Raw genomic sequence first — 20817 nt, 5'->3', positions numbered from 1 at the left:
CCAAAGGATAGCACTAAGTTAGGAATGACAGTAATTTGTATAAAAAACAGCTGGAAGTTACAAAGGGGTATAGACAAGTTACGTGAATGGACAAAGCTATGGGCAGATGGAATTCAATATGGGGCAGTGTGAAGTCATCCACTTTAAATCCACAAAAGACAAATCAGAAGATTTTCTAAACAGGCAAGAGACTAGAAACTGTGGAAGAGCCAAAGGATAAGAATATCCAGGTACAAAAGTCACTAAAAGTTAGTATAAAGATGAAAAGATCATTCACAAGGGTGAAAGCAATTTTGGCTTCATCTCAAGAGGGTTGGAATACAACGTGGAGGAAGTTATGTTCAGTTGTACAGAAGTCTTGGTCAGATCCCATCTAAGTATTGAATATTGTTCTGGGCACCACACTTCAGGTAGGCTAAAAGGGTTTAATTATGAGGGCAAATTGGAACAAAAACAGAAAATTCTGGGAACTACGACCTGAAACATTAACTCTGTTTTTCTCTCCACAGATGATGCCAGATATGCATTTTCTGCTTTTTGCTTCATATTTCCAGCATTTGCATCTTGCATAAAATTGCATTTCTTGCAGCTCAGAAGGTTGAGCAGTAGTACAAATGAAGTTTATTTTATTTTGTGTTTTTTTATGGGATGTCATAGAGGTCTACAGCACAGAAAAAGGTCCTTCAGCCCATTGAGTCTGCGCCGGTCAAACAAGTACCTAACTATTCTAATCCCACTTTCCAGCACTAGGCCCATAGCCTTTATGCCATGTGGGCAGCACATAAGGACAGAGTTAACGTTTCAAGTCCGTATGACTCTTCTTCAATTAACTCTGTCTTTCTCTCCACAGATGCTGTCACACCTGCTGAGTTTTTCCAGCATGTTTTGTTTTTGTTTCAGATTTCCAGCATCCGCAGTATTTTGCCTTTATGTGAGGTAAGACAATATCAGACTCTTAATTCCAGATTTTTATTGAATTTAATGGTGGGATTTGAACCCAGGTCCCCAACGCATTACTCTGGGTCTCTGGAATACTAGTCCAGTGATCATACCACTATGCCACCATCTCCCTGTGTTTAAAATTATAAGAGAGGTCAATGGATTAGATGTAGAAAAGTGAAGTATTCCAGTCCAAGAGGCACAATCTTAAAATTAGAGCTAGGTCATTTGTGAGTGAAATCAGGAAAGCACTTTGTTATCCAAAGGGTAGTGGAAATGTGGCATTCTATTTTGCGGGGTTTTCAATTGAAATTTTCAAGTCAAAAATCAACAGATTGTTATTATGCAAGGCTATCGAACGATATGGTTCAATGATGTTGAGCTGCAAATAAGCCATGATCTAATTAAGTGAAACTGAATAACGTACTCCTGTTCCTAAATTGGTCAAACAGTTGGGTTTTAAGAAGAATGAAGGAAGGAAGGACAGTCCCATGGAGTTGGAGAATGGAGGGGAGCACATGGCTACATTGAAGGCTACAGGGAGATCAAGGAATATAAGGAAGAAAATGCACCTCATGACCATTTCACTCTCTGGGTCGGTGGAAACATAATTGGAGGTAATCGAAAATGATTCATGTGGGTAGTGGTTCTGTTGGAAACCCTCCCAGTGGTCATTTTTCATTATAAGCTGGGACAGAAAGTGTTATATTGGGTAATGTACCATCAAAGGCATGGTGGATACGGAGCAAGAAGTAGGGGAATCGGGAAGTAATTCATGAAATTGACAAAAAGATTTGAAGAAGCTTTTGAAAGTGAGGAGAGAAATAGCAAGTTGCTAAAGTTTAGGGAGTAAAGTTTAATGGTACAGTGGAGCAATAGCTGAAGGCTCTGCCACTAATGTTACAACAGAGTAAAGTGAGGACTAAAGTCAACTATAGCAAGAAGAATAAAGGGTGAGTGTTGTTAAATAGGGCTGAAGAAAATCACAAAGACTAGAAAAGGTTTCACAGACTGAGCTGTGTAATGGAATTTGATCCTTATTAAACATCCACACAAGCATACTTTCTCCAAGAAGCACTTTATTTCAGATGTTTCACTTGGAGCATGCATACTAAAGCGTACCTGCTTGTCAAAGACAACCCACGCTGGTGCATCACTGCCCTGTCCCTTTGGGAATACACTAAACTTAGGTTTCAGCTTCTGACCAAGCAATGGTTCACCACCAATGCCAGGTTTTTCCTCTCCCACCATCGTAGGGACATCATTTGGGAAGTCAAAGTGATGAGATTTATGAAATTTCTCCTTTCCTAACTATAATAAGGAAACAAACAATGATTAGCAATGGAAAAACTTCAACACTAGGCTTCACTTTGTTAGTGTTAATTATAAAATGAACGTTTTGGGTGAGATTTAACTCAGTTAAAATCAGACCTTATTGTATGCAATGAATTTGTTGCAAATATTTCCAATCCTGATGCTTCTTTGTTCTAATGTCACGAGGAGAATTGTGTGATCAAAGCCAGTGTGTTTTAACTACTGCTGTTTGCTGATACAATAAAATGCTGTAATAATATATTTTCTTAGACTACTCTTCCAACCCCACTCAAGTACTGGACTGGTACAGCACACCAGATTGGTAGTATAATGGATTATGTTACTGGTCTAATAAAGCAGCGATTTGGATTAATAATCCTGAGAATGCAGTTAGAAAATTTGAATTCAGCTTTAAAAAAGTGATACTAGTAAAAGTGACTGTGAATGTTTTTAATTGTCATTAAAAACTCAGCTGGTTATTTTAGGTCCTTTAAGGAAGGAAACACAGACAGCATGTTACTCCATATGCCCGTATATGTTTCCAGTCCCACAACAATGTGCCTGACACTTAGCTAGCTTCTGAAGTGTCCTAGCAAGCCAAGCATTCTAGCAAAGTGCCTGCCATCTGTAGCATTCAAAAACAGCCACTTTCTAAAGGGCAACTAGGGATAGGTAATAAATGCCCACCTTGCCAATGACTCCCAGATTGTGAAAATGAATTAAAACAAAATATGCACCTCACCTGTCCAGCACTAGGGTCACCAAGATTTCATTTCCTCAACAATTTCCCTCTTCCTTGTGCTGGTGATAATTCTGAGTCCATGCACTTCGTTATTCACCAACTAGCAAAAACACAATCTTTCACCTTTTACTCTCTCACGAAAACTTCCATAATTTTCAAAAATTTATCTCTCACCTTTCTCTATTCTAGTGAGAAGACATTTTTTTAAAAAGTTTTTCTACATATTGTTATATAGCATTCTGGTGAATCTTTGTTGCACCCTTTACAATGTTCTACACAGAATAGGTGGAAACTTGTGGACTGACTACCTTTGAATGAGAAATCCCCCCCGGGAGTCCAGAAGCAAGCACACTAGGGTTTGCTTGTTGTGTTCCCTGTATGGTGAACCCTCCACCTGCCACTAGCTTAATACCAGCTTAATACCCTTAAGTGTGCATTAATTGCTCAATTTTATGATTGGTCTGGGCCTTAGATGAGTCCCAGTGGAGTTGGAAGAGTGGAATTGTGATTCATGTTGAAAATTTTTAAAGTGTGGGTACAGCTTTAAGAACTTACAGGCTTCCAAGATGACATTGCCGTTCATTTCCCGCACTTGCCAGTTTTGGCAGGCTTTGCAAAATGGCGGCAGCACATTTCTGGAAGAAGAATGGCTGTGTGGGTCACCTGTCAGCTGACTTGATTTATTCAGCGATGTAGCATTGCAAATAGTGAGGCATTTAAATTAACCGCAAGCTTGCTGTTTAAGGATTCAGACGGTCGCGAAGTTCCCAAGTGTTGAATAAGTTAATCATTTATTTTTCTCTTTTCAACTCGGAAGTGGGATTAGCGACGAGTTTCATTCAAATGGCGCTTTTGACTGAATTAGTAAAAGGGGCTTCTCAGGACTGGCTGCAGCCTGGAAGTTAGATTTATCTCAGCCTTGCAGGCTATGGACTCTGTAAGCTGAAGCTGGACTTCCAAAGGACATTCAATGGAGTCCTTCTGCTGCAGTAAAACTTTTCCCAATAGCTTCCAGGCTCTTCTGCCTGGAGCTTTTCTGACGAATTTTCTCAGCGCCTGTAGCTTCGGCTGGGAGCTTCTTTCAGTTCAGAATTCATTGAAGATTTTCTTTTCCTTAGTTGTTCAGCATTCTTGTGAGATTGAGGGTTTTTTGATCCCGAGCTGACACATTGTTATAATGGAGTTGGTTACAGAATGTGTCTGTTAAAGAAGTCTTTGTAGTCTTCTGTATATTAACAGCAAGTCTTGATTAATTACTATAACTATATAAATATATACAGAAAAGGGTACAGGCAAGGAGCTATCTCCATCTCTAGGTCATAACAAACCTCTAGCCAACACCACACTGACCCCTAGGTCTAGGTCATGTGCCTTCTTACATCACTGTGTGGGCAATGCCACATTAACCCTGTATATACTATACCCTTATACTACAGATTTTCCCATAAAGACTGTATGCTTGTGCAGAGCATGTTGTAATGTATATGTATGCAGCGTAGTCACATTAAAAGATTAATAAAGGTTATCTTTTCAGTGGTTTAAAGTATTAGTTGTCTACTAGGTAATGTTTAGTCGATGTTGCTTTCAGTTTATTTGTTACAATTAGTTTTAAAACTTGAAATCTTGTGGTGAGGTTCCTTTTAGTCTGTCACAAGGAATTCAAATATCTTTTAAAAAATTATCAGTCTCTATGGGTATTGTAAGTGCCCTTGTCCTTCTAGGTGGCAGAGGCTGTGGGTTTGGAAGGTGCTGTCAAAGGAGGCTTGGCGAGTTGCTACAGTACACCTTGTATATGTTGCACACTGCTGCCACTGTGCATTAGTGATGGAAGGAGTGAATGTTTAAGGTGGTGGATGGGGTGCCAATCCAGTGGGCTGCTTTGGCCTGGATGGTGTCGAGCTTCTTGAGTGTTGTTGGAGCTGCACTCATCGGGGCAAGTGGGGAGTATTCCATTGCACTACTGACTTGTGCCTTGTAGATGGTGGACAGGCTTTGGGGAGTCAGGAGGTGAGTTACTCACCTCAGAATTATCAGCCTCTGACCTGCTCTTTTATTACAGTGTCTTTACAGTGCAGAAGGAGGCCATTCGGCCCATCAAGTCTACACTGGCTCTCTGAAGGAGCATTCCACCAGGTCCCACCCCTCTGTCTTATCCCCATAACTTTGTACATTCACTCTTTTCAGGTTGCAATCCAATTCACCTTTTGAATACCTCGATCAGACCTGCCTCCACCCTCTCTGGAAGTTTGTTCCAGACTCCAACCACCCTCAGGGCGAAAAAATTTTTCCCCATCACATTTACTCCTTTTGTCAATTATTTTGAATCTGTGCCCGCTAGTCCTTGATATTCTCTTGAGTTGAAACAATTTCTCACTATTTACTCTGTCCATACCCCTCAGGATCTTGAATACCTCTATCAAATCTCCTCTCAGCCTTCTTTTCTCCAAGGAAAACAGTCCCAACCTCTCCAATCTATCCTCATAGCTACAGTTCTTCATCCCGGGAATCATTCTTATGAATGTCCTCAGTACTCTCTCCAATGCCTTCACATCCTTCCTCAAGTATGGCACCCAGAACTGGGCACAGTATTCAAGATGAGGCCTAACTAGTGTCTTATACAAGTTCAACATGACCTCCTTACGCTTGTGTTCAATGCCCCTATTAATAAAACCTAAGATACTATATGCTTTATTAACTGCTATCTCAACACACCCTGCCATCTTCAATGATCTATGTACGTGACACTGAGGTCCCTTTGTTCTTGTACCTCCTTTAGAGGCTCTCCCTTTATTTTATACTGTCTCACCATATCTTTCTTACCAGAACAAATCACCTCACATTTCTCTGCATTGAACTTCATCTGCCACTTGTGAGCCCAATTCACCAACATGTCCTTTTGAAGTTCAAGACTACCCCTATCACAGTTGACAACAATTCCAATCTTTGTATCATCTGCAAATTTTGAAATCATGCCCTGCACGCCACAGTCTAGTTCATTAATATATATCAGAAAGTGGCCATAGTATTTCTTTGGTTGGTCCAGTTCAGATTCTGGTCTATAGTAACCCCCAGGATTTCAGTGGTAAGGAATTCAGCTATGTCAATGCCATTGAATGACAAGGGAAGATGGTTAGATTCTCTCTGGTTGGAGATGGTCATTTTCTGGCACTTTGTGGCATGAATGTTACTTGCCACTTATCCCAAGCCTAAATGTTGTCGAGGTCTTGCTGCATAAGGACATGGACTGCTTCAGTATCTGAGGAGTCAAGTAGTGGACATTGTGCAATCATCAGCGAACATCCCACCTTCTGATTTCATTAAGGAGAGAAGGTCATTGAAAAATCAGCTGAAGATGGTTGGGCCTAGGGTACTACCCTGAGGAGCTCTTGCAGTGATGTCTCAAGGCTGAGATGATTGGCCTCCAGCAGCCACAACCATCTTCCTTTGTGCTAGCTATGACTCCAACCACTGGAGACTTTTCCCTCTAATTCCCATTGATTCCCTTCCTCCCTGCCTTGTGTTCAAGGCCTACCTACCCGTTAGTCAGTCTGGCTGCGGCCGGGAAACAGAGATAAAAAATGCTAGACAGATTCTGTCATTTAATTCAACAGAAGCTGAACAAAACCCATTCTTCCAGGTTTCCCAACCTCAAAACAAGCCCCTTGTTCACTCCCTGCCTCTTAGTTAATATCCAGCTCAACATTTCAGGTCGATGTCTTTTCATTAGGTTCGGATGAAAAGTCGCAAATTGAAATGTTAACTCTGTTTCTCTGTCTACAGATGCTGCCTGTCCTGCCTAGTATTTCCAGCATTTTCTGCTTTTAATTCAGTTTTTGTAATGTGTGCTCATAACTAAAGCTTCTCATGCCTGGTATTATTTGTGAATTTCTTCTGTGCCGTCTTGAAATGCTTCCTAAAATAAGGTACCTCAAGACATTCTTATTGTGCCCTAGCCGATGATTTGAATAGGCTCAGCAATCTTTTTTTTGATTTTGTGTTTTATAACCCCCATGTGTATAAAACCTGGGATGCTAAATTAACTCATTGATTTGTGTGTTTGAATCCCCAAATTTCTCTGCTTTTCTATTTCTAAAGATTTAGCATTTAGTTTACAAAACCTCATCTTTTTCTTTCTTGCAGAATACATCCCATCACATTTCTCTATATTAAAATTCATGACATCTACTATATTAACCTGTCTATACCCTTCTGAAGTCACTTAGTCCAGGAAAACAGAAACCATGTCTCTAAATGCTACTCCTCTATGGCAAGGTGGTAGGGGCAGGGAGCCTTCCTCAATTCTAACCTCTCCTTAAAAGCAGAAATGCACCCAACAGATGGTGATGGCAGGGTGGGATGTACAAAGTATATGGCTTAGAACTCTAAAGAGGGAAAGTTTCATTTTTTTCCTCTTGGAAGTGTGTCAAAAGTGTATTTCTGGGCTGGAAGGAAGAATCTTATTTATTCAGTCTGCAATTAGTGATTTAAACTACTTTGTTTTGCATATCAATGCATGCTACCTGAGAAGCAACCATAATTCTTTTGTTTTCAGGCAATCCAGGATATCTGCACTGCTCAGCCAAATCCATGCATGAGCATGGCTGATAGCAGCACCCCACTGGTTGCCATCAACTGCCTCCACCAAAACTAATACTGCCTTCAAGAAATTCATAAGTCACTCCACTCTCTCCAACGACCACTCAAGTTCAAATCTTCCCTTTCTCTCCCAATTCTGGAATGTGTTTTGCAACTCTGATCTCACCTCTTTCACCATTCCTTATTCAAATCCCTCCAATCTGCCTTCCGCCCACTCAAATTGCAGAGATCTTTAAATCACAATGACTGTAGCTCCCTTACTCTCCTTCATCCTTCTCAACCTTTCTAGTGCCTTTGACACTGTCAATCACAGCACTCCATCCTCTTCCAAATCTCCTCTTCCATTCACTACTCTGATTCCGCTTTTACGTCATTTGAGGCATAATATATTGCCCCTACAGCCCCCTACCTAACTGAGATCAGCTAAGTCAGCATAGACCATAGATTGAACCTGTGATCTTCTTGGTCTGTGTGGCTCAGGCATTTTCTTCCTTAACTGTTGCTTTCGTCTAGGTGAGATTAAACATTCTGCTCCATGATGGTTCAACAGGAATTGCACCCTAAAAATAAGGAGAAAGTCTGACTCTACCAGAGGATAGAATGAGACCATTCGTTCATCAGACAGGTACCATGTAGGTAACAATACATCTTAGGCATGTGTCGCTTCCTTGTCACATGTATGGTAATGTTGGAAATCACCCCCTTTTTTAAGAGCACTAATTTCTGTGTATCAGTGATAACTCCAGTGTAGAAACATCATTAAGGTTTATTTTACTGCTTTCCACTGGACATTGGTATCTTGGCAGCAAGCAGCATCTTCAGGGCAGATAGGTGCAGTGGGAACTCCAGCGCATGATTCAACAGCAGATTTCCAGGTGGCAAATGGAACATCTACCCACCCCAGACCCCACAAGAAACTCCAACACACTTCTCCTTGGAGGCGGAAGCCGGGCATAATTATCACCTAACAAAGAAACCAGCAATAGGAGCATCGTTGGGCCTGAGGAAATTCAGGCCTTTTTACAGTGGTACATTTAAACGTTTTCTGTGCAGTGGTTCGCACTCCTGTGATCAGCCTTTCACAGCTTCAGACAGTGTGGTGTCAACTACCCAAACACTTGCAGTAAACATGTCCTACTGGTGCTCAGAAAACAAAAAATAACACCGTAGTATGTCAACAATACAGAAACATAAAGAAAACGAATTAGCAGACAGACAGAAATCTAAAGGCCTGGGTTTTCCTCCAGGGTTAAGGTTGTGGAAACCTAGTTCGAAAAGCAATTTTGAAGGTGAAATCAGTTTCTAAAACGTGTAGACTCTCATTATCTGTAGAAAAGAGGTGTAGGTTTGTTACTCACATTCCTGTTGAATGTGTTCCCAGGTAAGAGTGGTAAAGTCATATTGCCTGTGCTCCAGGGTATGAGCGCTCTGCACTCTCAGTGGGAGATTTGTTTGATTCCCCTGTTGCCTCGGTAACTGTGACGTCACCTGGCTATTCGCGCTGCTCCCAGTCGAACATTCCGCCATTAAAAGAAGGACTTTTAACGAATCAATTTTTACCCGCGAACTCTTGCGCTGTAATCTCTCTTCCTCAGCTTCATTTGCTTGCACCAGATGTCGCAAATCTCATGCTTAATTCGCAATCTGTTGTTGCTTTATTTTTTTGAATGTGTGTTTGATTCGAAAAAGACTAAGGGACTTGATCGCCATCTTGAGAAGGTCAGTGTATATTCCGTTCCAGGGGCCTGATGTCTCTGTACTGGTCTCCATCCCCATTGTCTATCACTCCACCCTCTTCCAACTCCTTTGCTCTTCACTGCTCTCATTCAGCTTTTACCTCACTTGCATTTGAGACAGATAATGTGGTGCCCCATCTCCATCTAAGATAAGCTAATTGAACACAATTCATTGAATATTAAAAGTTTGAGTAGCAAACTGCATTTATATAGCGCCTTTAACTTCGAACAACGTCACGAGACTTAATGTGACAAAAAGGACTGCAAGCCAGAAAAGGGAATAGCAGGAGGAATTGAAAGGTGGCTATTAAGGAGGTTTCATAGAGGAAAAGAGCAAATTGGAGACATAATACTATCATGGTAGTGGTAGATATCTGCCAATAGTGGGAGGATGCAATTGGGATAGAGTTGCTAGAATGCAAAGTTTTTGGGATAATGGGAGGGTTGTATTACTGCTAGATATTTAGAGATGAAAAGCATTGAAGAAATTTAAACATGACGATGAGAGTTTTAGATTAGAGGCACAGGGAACTAGGAGCCAATGTATGTCATCAAGGACAGACATAGAGTTGCCAACCCTCCATGATTGGCCCGGAGTCTCCAGGAACTGAAGATCAATCTCCAGGACACAGCTCTGTGCAATCCTAGTGAAAAGTCATAGGGGCATTAAAATGTTTGTTTTGTTTTTGGTCATTTTCTTTGAACATTTCTCTTTACCAGATATAAAAATATTGAAAGGCGGGGGGTGGGTGGGTTGGGAAGGCTGTTTGATGACAGTTGTTGAGAAAACAAGAAATTGTAAATTTTTTTTCTGTTAATAACCCTGGCATACTTCTTATGTGTTGGAAGACAGGCAGTTGGAGGTTGGTAAATATTGGAGTAAAAGCCAGAGTGACTTCAAAAGATCAAAACCAAAAGTAAGAAGTGGTTTTGATATGTTAATAAACCAAGAGAAACTTCAATCAGAGTTTTACATAAAACGATAACAGGAGTAATTTTGAATTAAGTTGTTTTAGTTCAAAGGGGGATATGTGCAGGTTAGTTCAGGTAAAGATAGGATAAGTTTGTTTTTTATATGTCTAAGAGCTAGGGTCAAGAAACATGTTTAATCAATTCTGGGAAGAAAGCATTTCTAAAGAGACTGGTTGAGACAATAGAGAGATCAAAGGGAAGAAACACATTTAAGAAAATACTGAAGCCTATGTGAGGGGGTAGCTGCTTAGATCTCCCAGAGGACAGCAGGATAGCTAGTCAGAACTCCCAGAAGACAGTGTGAACATGGCCAGACCTGAAGACCCAGTTGCTGTTAGCCTCAGATGACACCCCCAAGAGAAAAAGGCATTGTGTGGTAAAAATTACTGGAATTCTATAGAATTTGAAATCTATAAGGATAGTTGCTGAACAGAAAATGGGACAGTTAGCTCTGAGGGTAGTACAGTTAAGATCTTGTGGAACTGTTTTAAAATAACGTTTAGTGTGTGAAGCCATTCTTGTGTTGAAGTGAAATTGTGTTTTTTTTTGCTTTATTCTTTTAATAAATGTTTACTCTACTATAAAAGCAGCACAAGTAGTCTGGGACATAATTTCCTGATTTCAGAACTTCTTCTCATACTATACAAATTGCTAAAACCGTTTTGGCAGCTGTTTCGGGTTTCACTCTGGGATTTGGGCAGCTCGGCATTTACCATCAGCCATGCCATAACACAGGCAAGCATCATCCAATTAGGTAATGAGTCTTCTTGCTTTCCAATTGGGATAGGAAGCCGCGCATCACAAGGAAGGATGTGTTGGCCAACTAATAGGAAAAGTGTGGGGGTAAGTCATGTGATGAAACCTCCAGGAGTACGCTTAATCACAGTTGGCAGAATTGGAGGTGTTGTGTGATAAAGGTATGGATGAGTGCTTCAGGAGCAAATAGGCTAAGACAGGGCAAAGACAGCCACTATTGTGGATGTGGCACTGGGAAATCTTTGTGAAGAAATGGAAATAGATCAGCAGTTCAGCTAGGGTCAAACAGTGTCCAGAAAGTTGCAAACAGTCTGGTGCAACCTAAGATAGTGGTGGAAAGGGAGAATGAAACAGTAGTGAGGTTATAGAGTTACAGGGGCAAAATTTAATTTTTTATTCCTTCATGGGATGTGAGCGTCACTGGATAGGCCAGCATTTATTGCTCATCTCTAATTGCCCTTGAGAAGGTGGTGGTCAGCTGCCTTCTTGAACTGCAGCAGTCCATGTGATGTAGGTACATCCATAGTGCTGTTAGGGAAGGAGTTCCAGGATTTTGACTCAACAACAGTCAAGGACCAGCGATATAATTCCAAGCCAGGATGGTGAGTGGCTTGGAGGGGAACTTCCAGGCGGTGGTGTTCCCATCTGTCTGCTGCCCTTGTCCTTCTAGATGGTAGTGGTCGGTTTGGAAGGTGCTGTCTAAGGAATCTTGGTGAGTTGCTGCAGTGCATCGTGTAGATGGTACACACTGTTGTTACTGTCAGTGGTGGAGGGAGTGAATGTTTGTGGATGGGGTGCCAATCAAGGAAGCTGCTTTGTCCTGGATGGCTTTGATCTTTTGAATGTTTAACTGATGGTTAGGAACATAAGAATAGTAGACCATTCAGCCCTTTAAGACTATTCTACCATTCTGATAAATCAGGGCTGATGTCTATCTCCCCGCCATTTTTAAAAAATCATCATGGAATGTGGGCATCGTTGGCTAGGCCAGCATTTATTCCCATCCTTATCTGCCCTTGAGAAGGTGGAGCTGAGCTGTTTACCCATCTTTTCCCCATGTTCCTTGATATCCTCACCTAAATAAAACTCTATCCATTGATTGTAGCAATTCTCGTATCTGATGTATTATTGGTACATACGTGCAAGACAAAAAAATGCCAATGTAAAAAGGGAAAAAATGGAAAGACTTGCATTTATATATTGCATTTCATGACCACCCTATGTTCCAAAGCACTTCTTTAGCTAGTGCAGTAATTTTGAAGTGTAACCACCATTGTAATATAGGAAATGCAGCACAAAGCAAGCTTCCACAAACAGCAATGCGATAATGACCAGATGATCTGCTTTTTGTGATGTTCGTTATGGCTAGGATACTGGTGATAACTTCCTTGCTCTTGGAAATAGTGCCATGGGGCCTATTATGTCCACCGGAGAGGGCAGACATGGCTTCAGTTTAATGTCTCCTCCAAAATACAGCACCTCTGACTGTGCAGTATTCTGTCAGTACTGCATTGGCATGTCAGTCTAAATTGTTGTGCTCAAGGCCTGGAGTGGGACTTGAACCCACAACGTTGTGACTCAGAGGTGTGAGTGCTACCAACTTCGTACATGAATGTACAAAATTAAAAACTGACAAAGCACCTTCAAAGGATGACTACTCAAAAATAACCCAGATTAAAGATCTATTACCAAGACCACTGAATAGGATAAATTATTTTTTATTACATTTCTTTTAGGATTATTATTGGTGTTGTGGATCACATTTCTCATACAAACATACAAACCAGGAGCAGGAGTTGGCCATTCAGCGCCCCCCCCCCCCCACCCCCGAGCCTGCTCCGCCATTTAATAAGATCATGGCTAATCTGACAGTAACCTCAAATCTGTATCCAGCCTACCCCCAAAAACTTATCACCCCCTTGCTTATCAAGAATCTATCCGCCTCTACCTTAAAAATATTCAAAGACTCTGCTTCCATTGTCTTTTCAGCAAGAGAGTTCCAAAGACTCACGAGTCTCTGAGAAAAAAATTTCGCCTCATCTCTGTTTTAAATGGCCCCTAGTTCTAGATCCACCCTGTCAAAACCCATTACCATCTTATATGTTTCAATCAAGTCACCTCTTGCTCTTAAAAACTCCAGCGGATACAAGCCTAGCCTGTCCAACCTTTCCTCATAAAACAACCCACCCATTCCAGGTGTTAGACTAGTAAACCTCCCCTGAACTGCTTCTAACCCATTTACATCCTTCCTTAAATAAGGTGACCAATACTGTACACAGTAATCAAGATGTGGTCTCACTAGTGCTCTCTATAACTGAAGCATAACCTCTCTCCTTTGGTATTCAATTCCCCTTGCAATAAATGATAACATTCTATTAGCTTTCCTAATTACTTGCTGTACCTGCATACTAGCCTTGTGCAATTCATGCACTAAGACACCCAGATTCCTCTGCATCTCAGAGCTCTGCAATCTCTCACCATTTAGATAATGTGCTTCTCTCTTGCTCTTCCTGCCAAAATGTACAATTGCACATTTTTCCACATTATACTCCGTTTGCCAGATTTTTGCCCATTCACTTGACCTATCTTTTAATATCTTTTTGTAACCTCCTTTTGTCCTCTTCACAATTTACTTTCCTATCTGTCTGTGTCATCTGCAAATTTGGCAACCATCCCAGCCATCTCTTCATCCAAGTCATTTATATAAATTGTAAACAGTTGAGGTCCCATCACTGATCCCTGTGGCACACCACTTGTTACCTTGCCAACCTGAAAAAGACCAATTTATACCTACTCCCTGCTTCCTGTTAGCCAGCCAATCTTCTATCCATGCCAATATATTACCCCCTATACCATGAGCTTTTATTTTCCACAATAATCTTTGATGTGGCACTTTATCAAATGCCTTCTGGAAATCTAAGCACAGTGCATCCACTGGTTCCCCTTTATCCACAACACTTGTTACTTCCTGAAAGAGCTCCAATAAGTTGGTTAAATGTGATTTCCCTTTCACAACTATGTTGACTCTGCCTGATTACCTTGAACTTATCCAAGTGCCCTGCTCTAGCTTCTTTAATAATAGCTTCTAACATTTTCCCTATCACAGATGTTAAGCTAACTGGCTTTCTGTCTCCTTTCCTTTCTGAATAATGGAGTTACATTTGCTATCTTACAATCTAATGGGATCTTCCCCGAATCTAGGGAGTTTCGGAAAATTAAAACCAATACATCAACTATCTCATTACCCACTTCTTTTAAAACCCTAGGATGAAGTCTGTCAGGACCTGGGCACTTGTTAGCCCACAGCTTCAACAATTTACTCAGTACCACTTCTCTGGTGATTGTAATTTTCCTGAGTTCCTCCCTCCCTTCCGTTTCCTGATTTATAGCTGCTTCTGAGATGTTACTTGTATCCTCTATAGTGAAGACTGATGCAAAATACTTATTCAATTCATCTGCCATTTCCTTATTTTCCATTATCAATTCTCCAGACTCATTTTCTATAGGACCAACACTCACTTTGTTAATTTTTTTATTTTTAGAAACTCTTACTATCTGTTTTTATATTTCTGGCTAGCTTTCTCTCGTAGCCTAATTTTTCCCTTCTTATTAATCTTTTAGTCATCCTTTGCTGTTCCTTATTCTGTCCAATGTTCTGGCCTTCCACCTATCTTTGCACAATTATATACTTTTTCTTTAAGTTTGATACTGCCTTTAACCTTTCTAGTTAACCACGGATGGTGTGCCGTTCCTTGAACTTTTTCTTACTCATTGGAATGTATCTATTCTGTGTATTCTGAAATATCCCTTAAATGTTTGCCACTGCGTCTCTATTAACCTATCCTTTAACCTAATTTGTCAATTCACTTTAGCCAGCTCTGTTTTCATGCCCTCGTGATTGCCCTTATTTAAGTTTAAAAACATAGTCTCAGACCCAATCCTCTCTCCCTCAAACTACATGTAAAATTCAATCATATTATGGAGCTGCTACCTAGGGGTGCCTTCACTATGAGATAATTAATTAATCCTATCTCATTTTATTTTCTCTGTGAAAATTGAAATCCAATGGTCTTATCTCTGACAAGAAAATGACTTACAGGTAATTTCAATGAAATTACTGTGGCACATTACCTTGTCATGACTTAGGTTGCAGCTAAATCTAATATTTCATTAATTGCATTACATAGAGCCAAAATAACCTGAAGTTCACAAAACTGTATTTTTGCAGTGGTTGATTTAGAAATATGAGAATGGAAATCAATTCTGGTAGTCTAACATTTATTTCCTTTTACAGAAAGTTAAGGCAAGCCTCCATGAGGAAATTGTCTTTCTGGCATTTGTTTTGCTGCCTTTTGAAGGTTACTGAGATTTTTTCCCTCGGTTGCTTTTTCTGTTCTGTGATGCAGCAAACAGTCAAATCAACTCCTAAAAGACAACGCCCCAATTGAAATCAGGAACACATGGAAAATGTCAAGTTCAAGATTTATAGACACCACACCAGATGACCTAGAATAAAGATTTTTTTCTACAACATTATTAATAAAGAAGCAAATGATAATAGAAACAATATTTTGTTGAACATCCTCAGCTGTAAGGTCCAACAAAAAGGCAACATAAAAGTGTGACAGCTGTTTTTCTTTAAAAAAATTGGATGCATCATATTTATGGCGTGAATTTAGTTTGTGATAGACAAGGTTATCTCTTAGCTCAGAATCATTTATCATTTACTTTTAGCTCTTTAACTAAAATTTTTGAACAGGAAGACAAAACTACAGCCTGTAATACAAACTCAACAAACATAACACTGACCTGTCAAACTTGTTGAAGGGATAAATCTATCCAAGCAATGAGGAACATAGGAACAGGAACAACAGAAAAGTTCTCCCCAGAAATACAAATTACAATGTTTTTTTCCTAAATTTCCCAGTGCTTTTGATTAGAGTTTTGATTCTTTATATCCGTATATATTATTTTGTCTCTTTCTCCCAACGGCCATGCAAATGAGAGTTTCTTAGAACAGCATGTTCTCAAACCAACCAAAGAGCAGGTTATATTGGACTTGACATTGTGTAATGTGACAAGATTAATTAATGACCTCAGGGTAAAGGCACCCCTAGGTAACAGTGACCACAATATGATTGAGTATTACACCCAGTATGAAAGGGAGAAGAGTGGGCCTAAGACTAGCATTTTAAAGTTAAATAAGGGCAACTATGTGGGCATGAAAGCTGAGCTAGCTGACGTTAACTGGGATACTAGGCTAGGGGATAGATCAATATAGAAGCAGTGGCAGATATTTCAGGGGATTTTTCAGAATACTCAACAAGTATATTCCTACTATAAAGAAAAATTCAAAAGGGAGGACCCACCATCCGTGGTTAACTAAAAAAGGTCAGGGAAAGCATGAAACTTAAGGAAAAAGCATATAACTGCGCCAAGATGAGTGGCAGGTCAGATGATTGGTCAGAATATAAAGAATGGCAGGGAATGATGAAAAGGTTTATCAGGAGAAAGAAATTAGAGTACGAGAGGAAGCTAGCCAGCAATGTAAAAACTGGTAGCAAGAGTTATGACAGTTATTTAAACAGGAAAAGAGTAGGTAGAGTGTTGGTCCTCTAGAGAGTGAGAATGGGGAGTTAATAGCAAATAATAAGGAAGTGGCAGATGAAATGAACAAATATTTTGCTTTACTATAGAGGATATAAAAAACATTGCAGTAATAGCTGTGAATCACGCGATGGAGGGGAAAGAGGAACTTGGCGAAATTACAATCAGTAGGGAAGAGGTACAGAGCAAACTAATGGAGCTGTGAGCTGACAAGTCTCCGGGTCTAGATGGATTTCATCCTAGGGTGTAGGAGTTAGGAGGTTAGTGTAGTTATATCACAGAATCAAAGTATCTAAATGTACTCTTTATGTTAGGTTTAACTTCTATTAGTGGGTGATTAGTTTTGGAACTATACAATCCCTTTTGACTTTTATCACTCATGACTGTACCGACTGAATGTGTAAGAAAATTTTACCTAGCCCGCCTTGTAAATACTGACAATTGCTATCCACTTATGTTACACACACTTGGCATAGAGTTTTAAGTATTGCCCACTGTGTAATTCTCTGCATTAGTTTGATATTGCTTTGTTTAAAGTCATAAATAACTTTGCAATCTGTTTTTAAAAAGTTAAATAGCCATTCAAAACACAATAGGCACAGTAAAACATTTCACCCAGCAGGAGGCCTCCAAAAAGCAGACAGTCATTTAAAAACGACTGATTTAATCAATAATACACAGACGCAGTAAGATAAGTGTCTGATTTCATTAGGAATTCACACTAAATAAGCAAAATCTGAGACAATGAGCTAATCATGCTTCCTATCCTGGAAGAATGGACATCAGGAGGTGACCATGCACTGTACATGCTTCACCTAGCCAATCAGAATATAATCATGGACTGCCTGGACCAATCAGAGTTCAGGGATATCATTGGTCAGGCTGAGGTTGTGATTTGGAAAGGGTTAATAAGGCCTGCTTTTCAGTGGTACAGTGTGCAGAAAGACAGAAGAATTTCGGAAGAGACAGCATCCCAGCCAACCGAGGACTGGTATTCCATGGTGAATTGGCTGAGTCTACTGCCTTGTTAAGTGTCACTTCCGTTGCACTTGTTTTGATAACAATAAATTTGTGAACCTTGTCTAAAAACACTTGTACCCAGAGTGGTTTCATTTTTGGTCAGACCCTGAGTCTTACAATTAATGTTAAATTGGATTTCAGAATCCTATAAGGGCCTTAAAAGAGGTGGCGAATGAGTTAGTAGATGCATCAATGTTAATTTTCCAAAATTCCCTATATTCTGGAAAGGTTCCATCAGACTGGAAAGTACTGAATATGACCCTTCTATTCAAGTAGGGAGGGAGGCAGAAACAGGAAACTATAAGCCAGTTAGCTTGACATCTGTTGTGGGGAAGGTGTAAGAGTCAACCATTAAAGAGGTTATAGCTGGGCACTTAGAAAAACACAAGGTAATTGGGAACAGTCAAACCATGTTTAACTAATTTATTGGCGTTATTTGAAGGAGTAACATGTGCTGTGGATAAAGGGGAATCTGTAGACATACTGTACTTGGATTTCCAGAAGGCATGTGATAAGGTGCCACAGCAAAAGTTATTGTGGAAAAGAAAAGCTCATGGTGTGGGGGGTAACATATTACCCTGGATAGAGGATTGGCTAGCTGGCAATAAACAGAGAGAATGCATAAATTGGTCTTTTTCTGATTGGCAGGATGTGGCCAGTGGAGTCTTGCAGGGATCTGTCCTGGGGCCTCAACTTTTTCCAATTTACATCAATGATTTAGATTAGGGGATTGAAGGCACGGTAGCTAAATTTGCAGATGACACAAAGATAGATAGGAAAGTAAACATAGAAAATAGGAGGAGTTGGCCATTTGGCCCTTCGAGCCTGCTCCTCCATTCATTATGATCATGGCTGATCATCCAACTCAATAACCTGCTCCTGCTTTCTCCCATATCCTTTGATCCTTTTCACCCCAAAAGCTATCTCTAACTCTTTCTTGAAAACATACAATGTTTTGCCCTCAACTACTTTCTGTGGTAGCGAATTCCACAGGCTCACCACTCTCTGGATGAAGAAATTTCTCCTCATCTCAGTCCTAAATGGTCTACCCCATATCCTCAGACTGTGACCCCTGGTTCTGGACTCCCCCACCATCGGGAACATCCATCCTGCATCTACCCTGACTAGTCCTGTTAGAATTTTATAGGTTTCTATGAGATCCCTCCTCATTCTTCTGAACTCCAGCGAATATAATCCTAACCGACTCAATCTCTCCTCATATGTCAGTCCCGCCATCCCAGGAATCAGTCTGATAAACCTTTGCTGCACTCCCTCTGTAGCAAGAACATCCTTCCTCAGATAAGGAGACCAAAACTGCACACAATATTCCAGGTGTAGTCTCACCAAGGCCCTGTATGATTGCACCAAGACATGCCTGCTCCTGTACTCGAATCCTCTGGCTATGAAGGCCAACAAATCATTTGCCTTCTTTACCGCCTGCTGCACCTGCATGCTTGCCTTCAGCGACTGGTGTACAAGGACAACCAGGTCTCGTTGCACATTCCCCTCTCTCAATTTATAGCCATTCAGATAATAATCTGCCTTCCTGTTTTTGCTATCAAAGTGGATAACCTCACATTTATCCACATTATACTGCATCTGCCATGCATTTGCCCATTCACTCAGCTTGTCCAAATCATACTGAAGCATCACTGCATCCTCCTCACAGCTCACCCTCCCACCCAGCTTTGTGTCATCTGCAAATTTGGAAATATTACATTTAGTTCCCTCATCTAAATCATTAATATATATTGTGAATAGCTGGGGTCCCAGCACCGATCCCTGCAGTACCCCACTAGTCACTGTCTGCCATTCGGAAAAAGACCCGTTTATTCCTACACTTTGTTTCCTGTCTGCCAACCAGTTTTCTATCCATCTCAATACACTACCCCCAATCCCATGCGCTTTAATTTTACACGCCAATCTCTTATGTGGGACTTTGCCGAAAGTTCAAATAAACCACATCCACTGGCTCCCCATCATCAACTCTACTAGTTACATTCTCAAAAAATTCCAGTAGATTTGTCAAGCATGATTTCCCTTTCGTAAATCCATGCTGACTCTGTCCAATTCAGCCATTGTTTTCTAAGTGCTCAGCTATTAAATCTTTTATAATGGACTCTAGAATTTTCCCCACTACTGCCATGAAAGTATGTTGTGAAGAACATAAGAACTAGAGGCAGGAGTAGGCAATTCAGCCCCTCGAGCCTGCCCCGCCATTCATTACAATCGTGGCTGATCTCATTTCGGCCTCAACTCCAATTTCCCGCCCTCTCCCCATAACCTTTCAACCCATTACTAATTAAAAATCTGTCTATCTCCTCCTTAAATTTATTCAGCGACCCGGCAGCCACTGCACTCTGAGGTAGTGAATTCCACAGATTCACAACCCTTTGAGAAAAGTAATTCCTCCTCATCTCTGATTTAAATCTACCACCCCTTAGCCTAAAACTATGGCCTCTCATTCTAGAATGCCCCACAAGGGGAAACATCCACTCCACGTCTACTTTGTCTATCCCCTTTAGCATCTTATATACCTCAATTAGATCTCCTCTCATCCTCCTAAACTCTAGTGAGTATAGGCCTAAACTGCTCAATCTCACCTCATAAGACAAGCCCCGCATCTCTGGAATCAATCTAGTGAACCTCCTCTGAACCACCTCCAGTGCAACTACATCCTTCCTCAAGTAAGGGGACCAAAACTGTGCACAGTACTGCAGGTGCGGTCTCATCAATGCCTTGTACAGTTGCAACAACACTTTCCTATATTCATACTCTATTCCTTTAGCAATAAATGCCAAAATTCCATTTGCCTTCCTTATTACCTGCTGTACCTGCATACTACCTTTCAGCGATTCCATGCAAGAGGACACCCAGATCCCTCTGCACTGAAGCATTCTGAAGTTTCTATCCATTTAAATAATAAGTCACCTTTTTATTCTTCCGACCAAAATGGATAACCTCACACCTATCCACGTTAAACTCCATCTGCCAAATTTTGGCCCATTCACCTAACCTGTCCATACCCATTTGTAAATTTCTTATTTCTTCATTGCAACTTACTTTCCCACCTATTTTGGTGTCATCTGCAAATTTAGCTATAGTACCTTCTACCCCTGAATCATTAATATAGAT

General features: G+C 40.6%; 1 protein-coding gene across 1 annotated transcript in view; it reads right to left on the bottom strand.

Moving 5' to 3' along the window:
* The window catches only part of efhc2 (EF-hand domain (C-terminal) containing 2), a 129200-nt gene extending 120191 nt beyond the window's left edge, over positions 1 to 9009 (bottom strand). The window contains exons 1-2 of the mRNA XM_078560508.1: positions 8950 to 9009; positions 2062 to 2250 (exon numbers count right to left, since the gene is read on the bottom strand). Coding sequence (XP_078416634.1) covers positions 2062 to 2250; positions 8950 to 8991 — 231 coding nt within the window. The 5' untranslated portion in view covers positions 8992 to 9009. The remainder of the gene's footprint in view (positions 1 to 2061; positions 2251 to 8949) is intronic.
* Between the last annotated feature and the right edge of the window lie 11808 nt (positions 9010 to 20817).

The sequence above is a fragment of the Cetorhinus maximus genome, chromosome 16, assembly GCF_964194155.1.
Source record: "Cetorhinus maximus chromosome 16, sCetMax3.hap1.1, whole genome shotgun sequence".
Lineage (NCBI taxonomy): Eukaryota > Metazoa > Chordata > Chondrichthyes > Lamniformes > Cetorhinidae > Cetorhinus > Cetorhinus maximus.
The sequence above is the reverse complement of the archived record's forward strand: the minus strand, read 5'-3'. Positions and strand labels throughout refer to the sequence as shown.